Source organism: Dromiciops gliroides, chromosome 2, assembly GCF_019393635.1.
Source record: "Dromiciops gliroides isolate mDroGli1 chromosome 2, mDroGli1.pri, whole genome shotgun sequence".
Classification (NCBI taxonomy): domain Eukaryota; kingdom Metazoa; phylum Chordata; class Mammalia; order Microbiotheria; family Microbiotheriidae; genus Dromiciops; species Dromiciops gliroides.
In genome coordinates, this window is record NC_057862.1 from 41,594,871 (window position 1) to 41,614,462 (window position 19,592).

At 42.7% G+C, this 19,592-nt stretch overlaps 1 protein-coding gene across 3 annotated transcripts in view; it reads left to right on the plus strand.

The window, feature by feature from the left end:
• ERLIN1 (ER lipid raft associated 1) overlaps window positions 1–18,789 on the plus strand; it is a 45,757-nt gene extending 26,968 nt beyond the window's left edge. For all 3 annotated transcript variants that reach the window (XM_043985284.1, XM_043985285.1, XM_043985286.1), the window contains 4 exons: window positions 9,356–9,447; window positions 12,825–12,914; window positions 14,407–14,486; window positions 18,526–18,789. In XM_043985284.1, the coding sequence (XP_043841219.1) occupies window positions 9,356–9,447; window positions 12,825–12,914; window positions 14,407–14,486; window positions 18,526–18,747 (484 nt within the window). In that variant the 3' untranslated portion in view covers window positions 18,748–18,789. The remainder of the gene's footprint in view (window positions 1–9,355; window positions 9,448–12,824; window positions 12,915–14,406; window positions 14,487–18,525) is intronic.
• The last annotated feature ends 803 nt before the right edge of the window (window positions 18,790–19,592 follow it).

Genomic DNA, 19,592 nt, shown 5'->3' on the forward strand with positions numbered 1-19,592 from the left:
AACACAGCTTATGGCTTTGTTTTTAATAGCCTTTTGAAATGTATACCATCCTATACCCAATTCTTTTAACTTGAACCACATAAGAAAACACGGTAGTAGTAATGCAGGGGACTCTCAGGAGAGTGGGTACGTGCTCTTAGCCCAGAACCATTGTTGGAGGCTGAGAATAGGGACTTGAGCAAAGCCATCAATAGAATCTCCTGATACGATAGAATTTGTCCTCCATGTAAGCTCTCAAACCCTGTTCCTTTATCGTACTGATTATAGTAGATGCATGGTTCACCTGAAGTTTGGCTATCTAGTGTGTGCAGATGTGCATTCAAAGTGGCATTAGAATCATTAGCATCTTCCAGGGGAAACTCTTCCTTGAGTAGATTCTTGTTTCTGAATACCATTTGCCTGGTTTGCATCCTGGGCTTGACTCGAGATTTGGGGGTGTAGGGTAGAGATAATAGATAACTTGGCAAGTCCAAAATGGAATTAATTATCTTTTTCTGAAATCCCTCCCCTCTTCCTAACTTAGCTATTATTGTTGAAAGTACCACCGTACCCAGGCTTAGAACCTAATGAGGGGTAATCCACAACCCCTATATAAAATCAGCTGCCAAATCCTGTCATTGCTACTTGACTTTATTTACCACCATTTACCACAGGTCTTTCCTGTTTACCAGATCATTATAAGGTTGTTGAATTCCTTGTTGAGTTCCAGATAATATGCTACACTCTGTGGTTTATTAGTCCTGGACTGATTAGGAAAAAGAACTAAGGTTACTTTGGCTCCATTTTCTATTGCTATACCACAAGCACTACAAATTTAGTATGCCTTCAGAGAGACTGATCCTTCAGGCCTTTGTGACCATGTTCCTGGTAGTATCCTCTCTAATTCAGCCTATCTGTTGTTGCCAGACTAAGCTAGATCATGTCATTCCACTGCCAAAAAAATTCAGTGACTTCCCAGTGCTAATAGAACAAAGGCTAAAGTCCTTGATCTGGAGATTAAAGTTCTCTATAAAAAGGTTCCATGTTTTCTTTCCACTTAATGCTGCTTGTCCAGTATTTCAGCATACTTTTTGGGGGGGCTGGGGGGGGTGGGAGAGGGGAGGTCAGAGTAGATACTGGAGCAGGGAAGAGGAGACAGGATCAGCTCTTCAGTTAAGATCAGAGTCAGAACTAAAACAGTTGGGTTTATGTTCCAGCATCCTAATCCTTGCTTTGATATCTTAGGTTGTCCAACCCTTTGTTTCAGGAGTGATGTGAAGCAAGGGATCCATAAATGTCAGAAGTTATCTTCTTCAGCTCAGATGTGTGTGTGTGTGTGTGATATTCCCCTGTAAAAATGATGCTACTACATTTTGACTTAGAAAATACAATAATTTTAATAATTAAATTCCTTAATAGATGTTCAGTGTTGTTAAGTGAGTATGTTGAAGTTGTGGAAATGGAAGAAGCAATTTGAATGAGAAGCATTTAGGGTTAGCCATTTTAGAGCTAATTTTTTGAATACTGGCTTTGCCCAGGCCAGGCTTTGTCACTGATCACTTAGGAGACATTGATCAAATCACTGTTCATCTCTTTGGTCCCAAGTTTGCTTCAGTCTGCATTTAGACTCCATAGTAGGACCTGAGTTCAAATCTGGCCTCGGACACTTGACACTTACTAACTGTGTGACCCTGGGCAAGTCATTTAACCCTCATTGCCCTGCAAAAAAAAAAAAAAAAAAAGGAATTGCCTTGGATCATTGTATTGCCAAGAAGAGCTAAGTCTATCACTGTTGATCATTGCATAATGTTGCTGTTACCTTTAATAAAGATTTTAAAAGAAAAAACCAGAAGTTTGAAAGATCTAACCACCACATCCATAGTATCTTGACATCATGTGCAGTATTCTGTGTTCATGATCTTCCCACTCCCTTTCCCACTTCTTTCACTGAAGGGGAAGAAAGTATATTTTCTCTTTTTCTAAGGCCAACCTTGGTCAATATAATTACAATATTCAGGGTTTGTTGTTGTTCCTTCCATTTACATTAATATAGTCATTGTGCGTTGTTTTCTTGGTTACGCAGCTCTGTCTGTTCATATAAGTCTTCCCATACTTCTCTGAATTCTTCATATTTGTCATTTCTTATGGTACCTCTGAGCTCTTAGAGCACTTAGTATCTGTACATTTGGTGTTTCTCAGAAACAGGATTATGTACCTTTCTATATGCAAATGTTCTTTTTACCTTAAGAGAAGGTTCTGTTATATGTTTTAGGCTCCCAAAGGAATATAAGCTCATGGGTAAGGTACTTAAGAAATGCTTGTTGGGATGAATTGTTATTTATTACGCTTTGCTTTTCCAGCACTAGCAAAGTGCCTCGCACATAATGTGTGTATCGTAAATGTTTGGCATTGATGATGACAGTATCAAAGGTTCCTTTGAGTTCTTTTTTTTTTTTTTTTGCAGGGCAATGAGGGTTAAGTGACTTGCCCAGGGTCACACAGCTTGTAAGTGTCAAGTGTCTAAGGCTGGATTTGAACTCAGGTCCTCCTGAATCCAAGGCCAGTGCTTTATCCACTGCGCCACCTAGCTGCCCCCTCCTTCGAGTTCTTAAAAAAAATTCTTTGATTCTATATTACTTCTTAAGAGTCTAGAAAGCTTCTAGTTTGTCCCAGTAGACACACTATATTTTCTTCTTAGCCTTAATACACAGATGGCTAGTCAAAAATCACCAGGTTCACCATGGACTACTTATTTCTGTAGTTAAGGTTCCGAAACAGACTGACTTACCTGTTGTCCCAGCATAAGCCAACAGACAGAGCTCCTAAAGGAAACTGTTTCCCAGGGAATCATGATGATAATGATAATATTTTTGGTTTTGGTTTGAACTTGAAATTTCATTGGTATAAAGAACTTGCAGTCTGTCTGTTCCCTTCATTGATACAGCCTGGCAACTCACCTGTAATGTATAGTTTCACTTGTATAGTTACTGATGTATAGACTTACTTACCAACAGTCACATGGATAATGCTTAGGGGGTAGAATTATAACCCAAGACTTCTTGGCCCCCTATCTACTGTCATGGTGCCTATAGTAACAATTAGCAATAATAACTCTAATTTATCTAGTTCTTTAAGATTTACAAAGCATTTCTATCAGGACAGTCTGTGAGATATGTGGTACGAGTAATATTTCCATTTTACAGGTTTGGAAACAGGGTTAGGGAGCTCAAGGAATCAGTCACGTAGCTCATATATAGCAAGGACAACTATGGAAACAAACTTAAAACCCCTCTGGCTCATATTCTTCTTCTGTACAATGAGAGTGTTGAACTAGATGATCTCTAAGGTTCCTTCAAACTTTTGGGGGGGAGGCAGGGCAATGAGTTTAAGTGACTTGCCCAGGGTCACACAGCTAGTAAGCGTCAAGTGGCTGAGGTCAGATTTGAACTCAGGTCCTCCCGAATCCAGGGCTGGTGCTTTATCCACTGCGCCACCTAGCTGCCCTCCTTCAAACTCTTTAACAGATTATTTTATGTTATGTTTCTTTCTGTACAAATCCTATTTCCTTTTAGTACATTATAAGAACCTTGAAAGTAGGAGCTATCCTATATATCTTTTCATCTCTCAGTATACTATACAATACATATATTTGCAACAGAGTAAATGCTTAATAAATACTGAGCAAGGTGGAGCGGTCAGGACCTACTTAGCTTTAAATCCTGTTTCCAACATTAATTTAGGGTCTGATCTTATACAAGTCATTTAGCATTTCTGAGCCTCAGTTTCATCTTCTGTATAATAGAATCTAGTATTTGTATGAATTAACTTACAGGGTGATTGATTGTTAGGAAAGTAGTTTGTAAACTTTAAGTGCTATATCTTAGGTTCTTTGGAATTGTGTTGGTTATTGCATTGATATGAGTTTTACTACAAATCATCAGTGAATTGTTAAACTGCATGTTTGGTCAAGAAGATGAATAAGGAAGGACCAGAAATACTGCATGGAGAGAATAGGGTCATGTTAACAGATGACCTAGAGAAAGCATAATCACCCTGCTCCTATTTTGCTTCTGTTCATCAAGAAGCAAAATAGAAAAAGGAGAATTGAAACCCAAGATGAGTGAGGAGATAGTAAGAAAGCACCAAACATCTTAAGTGCGTTTGAATCTACAGGTCCAGACTAATTAAATCCCATCTGACAGATTCTGCAAAGGACGATCTCCAGTAATTGGAGCACAAGGCAGTGTATAATAAAGGCCACGGGAGAGAGAGACAAAATACTGTTGAGTGAGCCAGAGGAGGAGAGTTCAGAGTTAATTGGGTGGAGAGGCGGGGTGGAATGAGAGATGGAGAGAGAGTGAGGTGGTGTTTGTTGGACCTTGAACAATGAGTTTTTGAAATTTCAGCTTTTTCTGTTGGTAACTTTCTTGACATTCTGGATGATCCCCAGCATTGAATACCTCTGTAGTTCTTCCTTATGTTCTACAGACCAGAACTGTAGGAAATTCTGAAACTGCAATGACTGGGGCCACTATAGATTTACGCTGGCTAATCTCAGCTGGGGCCTTCACTACAGCAAAACAGCCCTCCTCCTCCCTAGTTGATTCTCTGTCATATGCAATACACTAGCAATTCCACACTTTCTTCTCAAGCCTCTCATACCACTCATTCCCTACACATCCTACATCCTTACTTCTGAGGACCTTGCCTTATATTTCGAAAAAATTCAGTCCATTCCCTGGGAGTCCTGTCTTCAGCTCAGATTGCTCAAACATCTCATTTCTTATTTTTTTGTTTTTTGTTTTTAGTGAGGCAATTGGGGTTAAGTGACTTGCCCGGGGTCACACAGCTAGTAAGTGTTAAGTGTCTGAGGCTGGATTTGAACTCTGGTCCTCCTGACTCCAGGGCTGGTGCTCTATCCACTGCGCCACCTAGCTGCCCCATTGCTCAAACATCTCACCCCCACTATTTCCTCCTTTACGCCAGTCTCTGATTATCAGAAAATTTCCCTTATGTTTGCTCTTTGTCATGTCAAACTCAAATAGAAACAAGGGCTACTAAGCCATATTGACTTAGATAACCACACAATAACATTTTCTGTTTTATTGTATTTTTATTTACTTTGTTAAATATTTCCCAAATCCATTTTAATTTGGTTCAAGTCTCATGTTTGATACTTCTGCTCTACATATACTCTTTTCCTTTTTTTTTTTGTGGGGCATTGAGGGTTAAGTGACTTGCCCAGGGGCACACAGCTAGTAAGTGTCAAGTGTCTGAGGCTGGATTTGAACTCAGGTACTCCTAACTCCAGGGCCGGTGCTCAGTATCCACTCTTCATCCATCATGTATTTTTTAAAAAATAGTTATGAATATTTTTATTTAAAATTTTGAATTCCACATTCTATCCTTCCTTCCCTCCTTCTCCTCTGCCCTCCCTGAGGTGGTACACAATTATTATACTCTATCATGAATTGAAATATGACTTGTATCCCTTAATAACCCTATGTTTTGTCACTTTGCTAAAACCCAACCTTGAGTTCTCTGCATCATCTGCTTTCTCTACTCCTTGCACACTCACACCCAAAGAAAATCATTCAACCATGCTGACCAACCCCACTGGGAATTCTGGGGTGTCATTACAAGGAAAGCCTTTTATTTGTCCCCATTTGACTCTCATTCCTTGCAATGGCTAGTCTTTTTTTTTTTTCCAAGTTTTTTATTATAAACTTGACCATCAAAAAAGAAATCATTTCCATTCACAAAGCAGAATATAAAAAGTGAATTCTACATGAAACCGTGACTCTCCATTTCATACTACAGTAGCTATTCTAACCTTCTAATTCTCTTCTCAAGCTCACAGCATCATCCCCTTCTCCCTCCATCTTGGCAGAGGACCTTGCCTCCAACTTTGCTGAGAAGCCATCCCTCGTTTTCTTATTTGCTTTTGTTCCTGACAAAGGCTAAGCATGCTCCATTCCTTCTGGTCTCCTTGAGGAACTTGACCTCTTGAACATTTTTCCTTCCATGTTGATTCATCTTTTGCCTAAAAACATGATCAGGTGTGTCCCCCAACCTCAAAAAGCCAGTTAGCCTTCTCTTTACCCTGCTATTCCTTCAAGACATTTTCCTATCACTCTTTTTTTTTTTGGCGGGGCAATGAGGGTTAAGTGACTTGCCCAGGGTCACACAGCTAGTGTCAAGTGTCTGAGGCTGGATTGGAACTCAGGTCCTTCTGAATCCAGGGCCAGTACTTTATCCACTGCACCACCTAGCTGCCTCTCACTCTTCTTTCATAACCACTCTTAGAAAGCTTTGTCTATACTCATTGCCTCCATTGCCTCATTTCTCACTTCATTCTTGCTCTTGGTACCCCCCAATCACTTGACTGAAACTGCTTTTTTCAAGATTATTGCAGTTTTTGACTTGGGTGACCACACTGTCATTCTAGATGGGCTTTTCTCCTTTTGGCTTCTTTGACGCTGTTTTGCTTTGGTTCTTAATCCAGTCATTCCTTCTCTCATCTCCTTTGTTGTATCATCATCTGTTTGTTGACCATTAATTGTCAGTGTCCCTAAAGGCTCTGTTCTGGGCTTTCTCTTTGTACACTCTCTTGGTATGATCTCTTGCTATTTCATCAGCTCCCATGGGTTTGGTTATTTAACACTATCAAGTTGATTCAGTTCAGTTCAGACCTGCAAATTCACATGATACAGTGGTACTTGTTAAACAAAGAACTGGAAGCAAAGTAGATTTCGTATCAGTAGGGAAATGACTGAACAAACGATAGCATATTGAAATAAAGGAATACTAACTGGAATAGAAGACTTCTGTGAACTGAAGTGGAAAGTGAAATAAAAAGTCCCAAGACTACAATCTATACGATGATCAGTAACATGATGAATCACAACTTTCAGAAGAATGGTTCTGACTTCTCAAAGAATCTGAGAGTTGGAGGATCACCTCAGTGACCAGTGAGTCCAGTCTGCGTATGAAAGTCCAGCTTCTTTGCTTGAAGACCTCCAGGGTAGGGGGAACCTTCCACTTCTCTAGGCAGCATATTCCACTTTGGGACAGCTTGAATTGCCAGTGTGGCAGTGCCCTCCCCCCACCTCCCCAGCCAAATCCCTGATCCTCCTTTTATCTCATCTCTTTGTCATCCTCTGAGGAAATGACTCTATGAAGAAGGGACCAGCCATCCCCACTAGCTGCTAACCTCGAGCATTCGAGGCAGCCTAGCTGAAGCAGCAAGGCACCCTGAGGGAGAGACAGGAATCAGTTGTTGCCAAGAAAGTTAAACCATCACCACCATCACCTTGACTAAAGTTTCCCTTCAGACCCTGATGGAGACAGTCCAGCACCCTGAACCCCAAAGAGCCTTGGGAATAGCAGTGTCCCCTACACCATACACCATGAGACCTATTCCAACCCAGTTCTTGGCAGTCATTATTGAGGGGTGAAATCTTTGCAGAGAAAGAATCTGTTTTCCCTAACACTACCAGCAACAGCTACTGACCAACTGCCACTGATAGCCAGATAGGTCAGGGAGCCCCAGGTTTGGCAGCACTTCCAAGTATTCTCATTTAATTTACAAAAACTTTTTTAAAAAGTGTTTATTTAAACTCTTGCTTTGTTTTTTTGAGTTGAGTTTTTGCTCAGGCTGTTTTTCTCTGAGGCGTTGCTTGTAGATGTTTGGGAGTCATTCTCCTGGGTTTGTGTCTTGAGATTCCCTGCCACCACAGTAACTTTTTTTGTGCGCTTCTTGTTTTGTTTGTTCCTTCTTCTCGCTTACTTCCTGATGTAGGACTTGATGTTAGGACTGGACTCTGCCATTTCTGGAGGGAAGGTCTGGGCTGCTGGGCTGGCCCTCTTGCTGCTTCCTTGGGTACTGAGTGCTGTGTTACTCGAGGATCTCAGGGACAGGCTGGGGGCCTGCAAGTTTTCAGAGAGGTTTGATCCAGAGCAAAATCTGACCGCCGCCTGCCTTAGTCTCAGCTATGCGAGTTCCTGACCAGGGTTTGGTCCTGAGCGAGATTAGACTGCTGCTGGACCCAGCCCTAACAACCAGTTAGAAATCTTGGTTTAGGGAGGCAGAATCATAGGCTTCCATTGGTCTGGGATTCCTGCACTTTGTAGATACTGATCGATGCACGTGGTACTTCTCCCTATAGAATACAAGCTCCTTGAGGACCCAGACTGCTTAGTTCTAGTCTTTCTATCCCCAGTACTGAGCAGAGTCCTCGGTCACATACATCGTAGGTGCTCAGTACATGCCTGTGGAGCTGAATTATATTGAATGACTCCCAGACTTATATATGCAGGCCTTATCTTTTCTTGAGCCTCACCAGCTGCCTGCTAGACATCTATACCCGAATTGGTCCTGTACGTACCTCAAACTGATCATGTCCAAAATGAAACATTATTTTCTCCTCCGAAATCTCTTCCCAACTTATTCTTCTGGGGATTTCACCATCCTTTTAATCACTCAGATGTGAAACCTGGTACAAGTTTTCCTCCATCAAGTCCTTCAGTGCTGATGTCACCACCATCATCACAACAACTAACATTCATATAGTACTTTAAAGTTGGCAGGCGCTATGATTATCCCCATTTTACAGTTGAGGAGACTGAGGTTGAGAAGGGTTAAGGGACCCCCAGGGTCGCACAGCTAGTAAATGATGTAGGATGCGAACTCAGGCCTTCCTGCTCAAGTCCGTGCTCTATCCACTGTGCCACCTGTCCGCCTGCAAATCAGGTGCCAAGTCTCAGTGACTCTGCTTCCCATTCCTTCCTCAAACATTGATCACTTCCTAACCTGCATTACTGCAGTAGGCTTTGAATGAAATGCTGTCCTTGCTTCCAGCTACTCCCCTTCCCAGTCATTCTCAACTGCCAAATGACTCTTCGAACTCTCTTTGGCATTTAAAGCTCTTCTCCTGGTCTGCACTTGCCTTTGAACATTTATTTCCTAGTACCTTCCTTCATGCATTCTAAACAAACTTGTCCACTGGCTGGGAGCTCCATCCCCCATCCCTGGAATGTGCTCCATCCTCACCTCTAGTTTTAAGGATTAAGTGAAATCCTCCACTTCCTTCTAGGTTCAGCTGGAAAGCAGCCAGCCACGCAGAGCTTTCTTTGATGCGGCCCCCCCCCCCCCTCCCAGGCATGGTTTCTCCTCAGTCCCACCGAAGATTTTGTTGAATGGTTTTGTTTTCAGTACCTGTTGTATCTTCTAGTAGAACACAGGCTTCTTTAATGACAGCTTTGTGTTTTATCTTTGTATTCTCAACATCCAGCACAGTACGTACACATTGTAGGTAGTTTAAAAGTGCTTATTGAATCGAGCCATTCCTAATTTTAAAAATATTCTACTCCACAGGGAAGCTGAGAAGACCAAACTCCTTATAGCTGCACAGAAACAAAAGGTGGTAGAGAAAGAAGCAGAAACAGAAAGGAAAAAGGCTATTATAGGTACCTCATTTCCCATTTGCAATGAGTGTCCCTGATGGAGAGGTGTGTGGTGAATGAGTTTGTACTGTTCACAGATAACGAGCCATCTCACAGTGAACTTTGTCATGTCCCAGTCATACTTTGGGGGGAGGAGGGGGCGGGGAGGGGAGAAGTATTTATTAAGCACCTAGTGTGTGCCAGGCCCTCTGGCAAGTCCTTTACAAATATCTCATTTGATCCTTATAATCACCCTGTGAGGTAAGTGCTCTTATTATTCCTATTCTACAGTTGAGGAAACTGAGATAGACAGAGGTTAAATTACTTGCCCAGAGTCACACAACTAGTAAGTTTCTGAGGACAAATTTGAATTCAGGTCTTCCTGACTCTAGGTTTATCACTATCTACTGTGCTACCTAGCTGCCTCCTTGGAAATACCCCTAATCCCCACTCTTTTCTTTCTTTCTTTCTTTCTTTTTTGGTGGGGCAGTGAGGGTTAAGTGACTTGCCCAAGGTCACACCACTAGTATGTGTCAAGTGTCTGAGGCCGGATTTGAAAACTCAGGCCCTCCTGAATCCAGGGCTGGTCCTTTATCCACTGCACCACCTAGCTGCTCCCATCCCCACTCTTTTCTCACCAGACTTATAACTCCCTAAAGTAGGTATGAAATGAGGCCATACTTAACTCTAGCCTCCACTATGCTGGTGGGAGTGGCTACTGTTCCACTTGTTTCCAAAGATATTTATAGTAGACTTTATTGGTAGTATGTCGTCTGTGTGTGTCTTCCCTTCTCTCCTCCTCCCCCTCCCCCCCCCCCTGCAATGGACTTAAAAAACCCAACAGTTATGAGACAAAGAAAGAAAACGAATGTGGTAAAGGTTAAGAAACATACACTGAATCTTTGGTTTCCCTTAGCAGTGCAAAGCATTCATTTATAATGTGCATCCTGTTGCATTTGGCTATACAAATGCTGCCAAAAGTAGTCTTGTTGTCATGGGTAAACAAACTGTCCACACCCTCATCACTTTGTATGACTTCCCCTGCTTGACTAGCACATCACTGGCCCCTTCTCTGTCTATTGCTTTACATTTAAGGGTTGCAGAATTGTTTTCATATTAATTTGACCAAAGCATAGTTTGACAGAGAAATAAAATATAAATTGTATTCAAAACCAAAAAAAGGGTTTTGCATTTTCATTAGTATGGATATTTGTTCATTTTTTTCCTCATTTTTATGGGAGATTTGTTTGTAATTGTATATATACCCCAACTTTCCACAATAACTTCGTATTTTAATTTTTTCAGCTATTTTTAAAAAACACAAAACTCAGTATTCTTGATAATTAATGGAGATCCTGAATTCTACCAGGGTTCCCTCCCTCTAGGGAAATGTAACCAGAAGGGCCAAATCAATATAGCTATTGTTTCTTTGGTTTATTTTTAGAAAGAAACATGGAAAATATCTTTAAGATTTTTTTAGGACAGGGAACATAAGACTTTATTCATCAGATAGAACAAATATATAAAAAGAAATAGATTTGGGCAGCAAGGTGGCGCAGTGGTTAGAGCACCAGCCCTGGAGTCAGGAGTACCCGAGTTCAAATCCGGCTTCAGACACTTAACACTTACTAGCTGTGTGACCCTAGGCAAGTCACTTAACCCCAATTGCCTCACTTAAAAAAAAAAAGAAATAGATTTAATTTCATGTTATGACTCACTCAGGGAAATAGAGGGTGTTGGAAACATGTAGAAGCAAGCAGGCTTTGCGTTGTAGGCCTCTCATCAGTGCCCTTTGAAATTTTGATTAGGAGCTCTTAATTGTTTATCCTTGAAATTTCAAAGGTCAGCTATGAATAAGATCGCTTCAGGAGGTAATCATCAAGAAATTGTTCTCCTAAGATAATTATTCTTTGTATTCGAATGTGGTTGGCAGAGAAGTTTCACCATTTTGGAAAGCCCAGGTCCTGCATGAAGTTCAGAGGTTCTCCCATGACTTCAGCAGATTCCCTTTTGTGCAACACTGTGCTAGGGGTTGGGGATGCAGGATGACAGATGACACTGGCCCTGTTGAGTTTCTTTTCATATTTATATTTCTAATCAAAAGTCCAGACATGGTGTTAGATGATAAAAGGTTAGTCTGATGTTGGATGCTTGATGTGGTGGAGAAAAAGGAAGCTATGCTACACTGTATTCAGCAAGCATGTTGTCTTCTGGAAATAAGGCCAAGACATTCAGTTGGGGACTTCTTTCCATTTTTGTGTTTCATTCTGGAGACAGAAACAAGGCGGCATGAAACCCGAGTTATGTCCCATGAATGGCAGTGGGAAGGATTGGGGCAGCTAGGTGGCGCCATGATGCAGAAGGCCTGGCCACTAGCTCTGTGACCCTGGGCAAGTCACTTTGCCTTTGTTGAAGGCAGCTTCCTCAACTGTAAATTAGGATTAATCATTGCACTCAAATTCCAGAGCTGTGAGGATCCACCGAGACAGTAATTGTAAAGGCACTGAGCACCTTGCCTGGTCCATAGGAAGTGCTATATGAATGTGACTTGTTATGTTTAGTATTATTTTCCAAGTAAACAAATGCTCTCGGTGGATTTTTCCTGAAATTGGTTGTTGTGCTCTTGGTCTGTATGTTGTGCTTAGTTGGTCAGCCTTGCCTATGAAAAGACTGCTTGCTGTGAGTTCCACAGCTCCCACTTGAGTTCTTGGTGGAATTCAGGAGCTATAGCTGCCCAATAATGCTCCTTAAACGTGGTTTTTACCCTGCACCTCCCTTAAGCACCTCCTTCTTTCAGAACCTTGTGCCAAATGAAACTATCAAGCAGAGTTTGAGCCTCGTGTTTCGTTGCTCTTCTGTCCAGCCAGACCAAGTCTCTCAGCCGTGTCCTCCATGGGACTGCTCAGACTTAGCTCTAGGCCTCTGCCCGGGTTGCTCCTAGTACCAGGCTATATTCCGTCAGTTCTTTGCCCATTTACAACCTCTAAGACTCTATTACCAGTTTGCCTTTTCTTTCTTTGGTCATCTCCCCATTCCTCTTTATCTCCTGACCTGGGCATGTGGTCATGCAGTTGTGTTATTTGGGGTATTGCCTATCCTGCTGTTTTTCATGTCTGTATATGATGTTCCCTAAACAAGGATTAGGCTCTTCAAGGTCAAAGACTGTGTTTAACCTGTTTTCTTGCCTTGCTGCCTCAGAACAATTCAGTAGCAATTGTGTCTTCACTTTTATTATTTTGGCAAGTATTTATTAAGCAACTCCTTTGTGCTGTCTTTGAGGGGTTTGTTAGTACAGTTGTGGGCACAAGATTTACATGTTGTAATGTACCTAGTGCCACATTGTATGTGTGCTGCTAAATACTGCTTTTAAAGGGACTTTTTTTCCGTGTTCTCAATTGTAGAGGCAGAGAAGACTGCACAGGTGGCAAAAATCCGGTTTCAGCAGAAAGTGATGGAGAAAGAAACTGAGAAGCGCATTTCTGAAATTGAAGGTGTGTTATTGCCGTTGAGGGTCACCCCTGTTTTATTATGCACTGTCCTCCTGTCTAAGCAAAGGAGAATTCTTGGCATCTCACTATGAATACATGGCTACAACCATGTCTTCTCTTGATTGGCACCAGCACCAGGCAGGCCAGTTATAGGCAGCTCAACAGAACCTCTGGCTTATGTTCTCAGCTGCTGCTCTGTGACTGGGTAAGTCATTTGACTTCAGGCCTTCATTTGCTCTTCTGAAAACAAGACTGATGAGCTAGCTGCCTTTTTCTTCTCATGTAGACTTCGTATGAGAATTACCCAGAAACATTTGTAAAGAAAATAGAAAAATAACGTATGTTTCCTGTGACTTGATTTTTAACTTTTATTGTATATTTTCTACCATAATTGAAGAAACAAATGTTGGGTCTTCAGTAGATGCCAAGGATGCTTTTGATTTTACAAGTTAGCTTCTTTCAACTCCCAAATATTTTTTGAATATTCAGATACTTTTTGTTTCCACCCTATTCCTTTTGTCTCTCTTGCCCCTAACTGATTCTGGAGTAATTGTTTCTTTCAGAACTGATTGGTAGGAGATGGTTGGGATGGGTTTGACACAACATAAGGGAATGGAATATTCCACCAATGTTGATTGATTCAGGCATTCTGTCTGGTGCTCTTGAAGGTGCAAAGAAATATTAAATATACCTCTTCTTTTTTTTCTTAATTTTTAAAAAATATACCTCTTCTTAAGGCCAGGAATGTCCTTGTTTCACCTTTAGATACCTTTAGAGCACTTCCTTCAGAGAGAGGGAGAGCAGGAGTAACTTTGTTTTTTTTTTTTAATTTTGGTGAGGCAGTTGGGGTTAAGTGACTTGCCCAAGGTCACACAGCCAGTAAGTGTTAAGTGTCTGAGGCCAGATTTGAACTCAGGTCCTCCTGAATCCAGGGCCGGTGCTCTATCCACTGCGCCACCTAGCTGCCCTAAATTTGTTTTTAAAATGTAAATGGGCTGTGGCATTGCCAATACTAATTTTATTGTAGTGGTAACTAGGACTGCATGAATGGAGAGAGAAAAAGGAGAGGAAAGAGAAAGGAAGAAACAGCAAACTGAAAATGAGTAGAATAATAAGGCTTTAAAAAAAATTTTTTTTTTAATTTTTTGTGGGGCAATGAGGCTTAAGTGACTTCCCCAGAATCACACAGCTAGTAAGTATCAAATGTCTGAGGCCGGATTTGAACTCAGATCCTCCTGAATGCAAGGCCAGTGCTTTATCTACTGCACCACCTAGTGGCCCCCAATAAGGCTGCTTTTATCGAAAAATGGTTAATTAAAGGGCTAATTTTAAAAGCTAAGTCAGCAAGCTACATCTTGTACTCCTTAAATGTCCTCCGATTCTGGGGTGTGCAACTCTTCCTCCCTCATCAGGAGAGGATCTGAAATCTTCCCCAACTGGGGGACAGTTTAGAAACTTTTATTTTAGTATTCATTCTCTGTGCTTTGCCTACTAGATGCTGCATTCCTGGCCCGAGAGAAAGCAAGAGCAGATGCAGAATACTACACTGCACACAAACATGCCACTTCAAACAAGGTGACTGGCTTTGACCCCCAAATCTTCTTTTCCTGGTATTCTGGATTTGGGGAAGAGGGGCAATGGAGGAGTAGAAAGGTGGCATCTGGCCTGAAATTTCCCTTATGCTACCTATTGGCAATAATAGGATGGAGGTGAATTTATCTCATGTCTAGGAAAAAAGAGGTTATTGTATTGTCTCTGCAGCCAAGTACACAGGGGAAAGGTAGCTTTTGGTTGGCCTGGTTTCCACGTTTGGGCAGAGGAAAAGAAGGGGATATAAGGCCAGCGCTTGGTGTAGTCTGAATGGACTCAGAATTGCTGCTCCAGGAGAAATACAAGCAACAGCAGCCAGGGGACAGTACTTAGATAGTCTTAAGAACTAGACTTAGTCAGGAATTCAGTTTTAGGCAACTGAGTTGTGTGATGTTTAAAATCTAATGTGGGCCCTTACCTGCCCCCCCCCCCCCAGTTTTGGCAGGGAAACTGGTTAAGATTACTGATAAATTCAGCAAAAGTTTAGGCTTTTAAGTATTTATTAAAGTGTTATTAGAAGTTAGTGAAGAGAGAGAATGGAAAACTCTAGCTTAGATCTATTTGGTCTAGCCAGAGAAAAAAATCATCCTTTCCTAGCAGCCCACGTGAAGTTCTGCCACCAAGCCCATGTCCTCAATGAAAAAGCCTGATCCAGCAAGCCACCCTCACCTTCCTACTTCCTGTCTCCCTCCCCAAAAGGGGAGGTCCTTCAAGCTGATTGGTTGAGGGTGGTCTCCTATCGATGTCATAGTCCACAGACTGAGAACAACACAGCCAGGTGTGGTCTCGATTTAACTTTAAGTAGGTTCAACTTCTGAGAACAACACCCCACTCAGGGCCAGCCAGGTGTGGTGTCGATTTAATCATTCTTAAGTAGGTTCTCAGTCAGTTTCTCAGTCTCACCCAATTCAATCAATTCCAAATCAATCTTCAGGTGGGGCCCCTGGGCGTCTGCCAAATTCCATTAATTTATCACAGTTGGGAACAGGGATTGGATAGAGGATATCCTGGCGTCACACATGCCAGAGCTGTTAGTCCATCAAGAAGCCAGGCCACTGGAGCCATGGGAGAGCTGCTTGCTTTGAAGGATGTTATTTGGTCCCTGGTGGAGCTCCTGCTGAGATGTGGGAGGAACGTAGGATTCCAGAATGGGAAAAGGCTCTTGAAAATCATCTAATGCTAAGAGTTGGTACTTGGGAAGCATAATGCACTATAGAAAGTTCTTTACATATATTATCTCATTTGATCCTCCTCCAAACCTTTTGAAGTGTAGGTACTGTTGTTACCCCATTTATAGGTGAAGAAACTGAGGCTGATAGAGTTAAGTGACTTGTCTAGGGTCACACAGCCAGTAACTGTCTGACAGGATTCAAATCCAGGTCTTCCTGACTTCAGGTTTAGTACTTGATCCACAGTGTAATCCTGCCTCTCAGATCTGATCAAACTCTATAACCACTATCCATTTCTGTTGATTCCCATGAGGACAAATGATCCTGCTAGCAGGAATTTAGAAAGCATTGCTAGGGATGATGATGTAGGTACTGGACGAGAAATGAAAGATATGAAGTAGGTGTTTGTTTCATTGATGATCCCAGCTTAACTTAAGGGGCTTCAGAAGATAAAGAGACTGGTAAAACAAACAACTAGTGAAGAAGAAAGGATTTTGAATTGGGGTTGGTGGCTTAAAAGACAGTGATGGACTCTTGGCCAGGTTCAACTAGAGCTAGTAAAAATGTATTTTCTCTTGGAGATGTATGGATCTGACAGAAGGCATTAAAACTGAAAATGGAGGAGGAGGGAGAAAACTCTGTGTGTGTGTGTGTGTGTGTGTGTGCGTGTGTGTGTGTGCACAGAGAGGAGTACTTTTGGCCTTGGAGGAGGACTGTCATTAGACTAGTTCAAAAATTCTCAGCAGACAGTGCCCAGGAGGCGGGGTAGTAATAAAACTCACGGCCTTCAGTGTTGTTACACAGACACATAACGTGGGGAAAATAAAGTGAGTTGGCGAGCTTAATGCAAGGAAGAGTAGACCTAGCTGTGGGATGTGACTGGAAGAAAGTGGACGTTACTCAGGCATCACAGGTTAGGCAGAAGTGGGGTGGAGGAGTAGCAATGAATATTTTTTTAAAAATTTTATTTAAAGTACTCAGGAATCATTTTTTTTTTTTAATTTTTGCAGGGCAATGAGGGTTAAGTGACTTGCCCAGGGTCACACAGCTAGTGAGTGTCAAGTGTCTGAGGCCGGATTTGAACCCAGGAACTCCTGAATCCAGGGCCGGTGTTTTATCCACTGTGCCACCTAGCTGCCCCCTGCAGCAATGAATATTAAGAAGATATGCCCTCGGGCAGCTAGGTGGCGCAGTGGATAAAACACCGGCCCTGGATTCAGGAGTTCCTGGGTTCAAATCCGGCCTCAGACACTTGACACTCACTAGCTGTGTGACCCTGGGCAAGTCACTTAACCCTCATTGCCCTGCAAAAATTTAAAAAAAAAAAGATATGCCCTCCTGCAGAAAGCTAGGTATCAGCATGGTGAGATATACTGGAAATCATTGTAGAGAGAAATCAGTGAATTTTGTAATCCCAAATTGATTGTTTTAGTGGAGGATAGGGATGGAGAAGAAAACTAACCTGAGGGACCAGGAAAGGCATTTTGTGAGCAGTGGCATCTGAGGTGAACCTTGGAGCAGAAAACTCTGAGATTCCCAAAGATGGAAGCAAGGGTGGAGCACACTCCAGGCTTGAGTGAGGGACTGGCTGGAATGGAGAGGGCATGAGGAGAACCATTGGACGCATTTGGAACTGAATTGTAAAGGACTTGAGATGTCAGAGAAAGGAATCTTTGATCCTAGAGGCTGAAGGGAGATGCTGAAGCTTCTGGGAAAGGGGAGCGATGTGCTCAGTCCTCTGCTTTAAGGAAAATGATTTTAATAGGTGTGTAACAGATAAAAGAAGAGAGACTGGAAACAGGGAAGCCAAGGAGGAAACTGTTGTACTCTTTGAAAGCCTTAACTGGAGTGGTACCTGTGAGGAGAGAGAATGGGACACATGTGAGAGATGTCCTTGAGGAAGAATAAACAAGACGTGGTAGAGATGAGCTAGTGGCCTAGATGCTCTCTGAGGCCTTTTTGAGCTTTACGTCTGATCCCAAGATCCTCAGAACTAGAGGCCAGACTCCGATGAGATCAGGAGGAAACTCGTAGAGCTTGAACACCGTGTGGGCAGCATACTCCAAGGGAGTATATGCATCTCCTCAATGTGACAACAGGTGACAAGGATGGAAGAGGCTAGTACAGCTGGTTTGAATGGGCCTCAGGGCTGGTGATGAAGATGTTACGTGCAACAGAGGTTTGGAACCTGGGGTCCATGTCTGTAAATAGATGTCTGGGGGTCTGTGGACTTGGATGGGGAACAAATTACATCCTTCTTTTCACTGACATCTGAAATTTATTGTTTCTTTTACTTGTGAATGTAGGCAACAAACATTCTGAGAAGGGGTTCATAAGCTTCACCAGATTGACAAAGGGGTCCATGACTCAAAAGGCGAAGGACCCCTAGAGTGTGCAGATAGCAATGGGGAACAGAGAGTGGCCCCCCTCCTTTCAGCCCATTGATCTTAGAGGAGTTGCTCCCAGTGGAATGGGCTACACAGGATGCAGTCTTCTCAGAGGACAGCCCCATTTTTGTTCAAGTGAAGAGTAGAAGGAAATTGGATCGGAAAGCCTGAGCATGTGGGGAACTTTGGTCAGCAGATTTGTGGTTCTAAAGAACAGAATGCAGTGTGCTAGGTGATGAGAGAATGGAGCTGAAGGCGTGATATTGGGGAGGAAGGGGACCTGAGCAGTGAGGTGTGTTGTGGTGTGTAGATGGAGGGGAAGACAGGGTCTCTGCTCTGGGCAGGGCTCAGAATCATTTCCCAGCAGTACTCAGAGGAACAGGGTGGAAGGAGAGGAAAAATCCTTTTATAAAAGGAGGGGAGAGGTTCAAGTGTGCTAACAGCATTCCTCTTCTTTGCTCCATGCAGCTCAAACTAACCCCGGAATATCTGGAGCTTAAAAAGTACCAGGCCATTGCTGCGAACAGTAAGATCTACTTTGGCAGCAGCATCCCTAGCATATTCATGGACTCCTCTTGTGCTTTCAAATATCCAGATGCCAGGACTGGGAGAGAAATCTCTCTCCTCTCTAAGGAGGCCCCACAGCCCTCTGAGAAAAGCCCCATTGGAAACAAAGCAAGCACAGGTTGATGCAAGAGCTGGAAAAACTCGTCTGTACCAAGATATGGCAGTCGGGAGGGTGGGTGGGTGGGGGCGGGCAATAATTGGGACAAGGGTTACAATGACTGCAAATTAATTTACAGAAATACTGCTCAGTCTACTCTGCTCTCCTGGGATAGGCCTGGTTTGTCCACTGTCTGCAGGACACAGCTCCCTGGCAGGCAGGTGGTTTTCTTCAACTACAGTTCTTTCAAGCTCCCTCTGTGTGTTCCTTTATAAGCTAGGTACTGGCGAATAAGGAAAAGACTAATGCTAAGACACTGCCTGCACTGGAATGTTAAACACCAAAATGTGTCTGAAGTATTGCTTTTCTAAGTGGCGATCTGTAAATGTTTACATCCAACCCTGGGAAAAAATGTGTTTCCAGGCCAAAGGGACCTGGGGGTGGTGTGCTAAGTCCAGTCAAGAGAGACTCTACAAATGACTGGGTCCTAGGGCTCAGCATTTTCCCCTTTGGGCTCCAGACCCAGAGTTCACGGAAGCGATTGCCATCTAGTCCATTGAGGTTCTTTGGGAAAGGACCTTCTAAGTGAGTGGATTCTGTTGTCCAGCAGCAAAGTTTGTGGCCAGAGTTTGTGGTCCATAGACCAGAAACTCCTGAAGATTTCTTGCTGCCACATCTTAGGTGTGTGGAAATTGCACATAGGTGGGGAGATTGAGCAGCAACAGACTCAGGGACAGGGTGCTCCTGATTCTAATTAGGGTCATTAAACTAATCTTCTCTTCTATGGACCGAAGTACTGCTGTTCCTGATTTCCCCTCATTTGGGTGATTGTTGAGCTATGTTTCTACCCAGGGAGTTTGTAGCAAGCCGT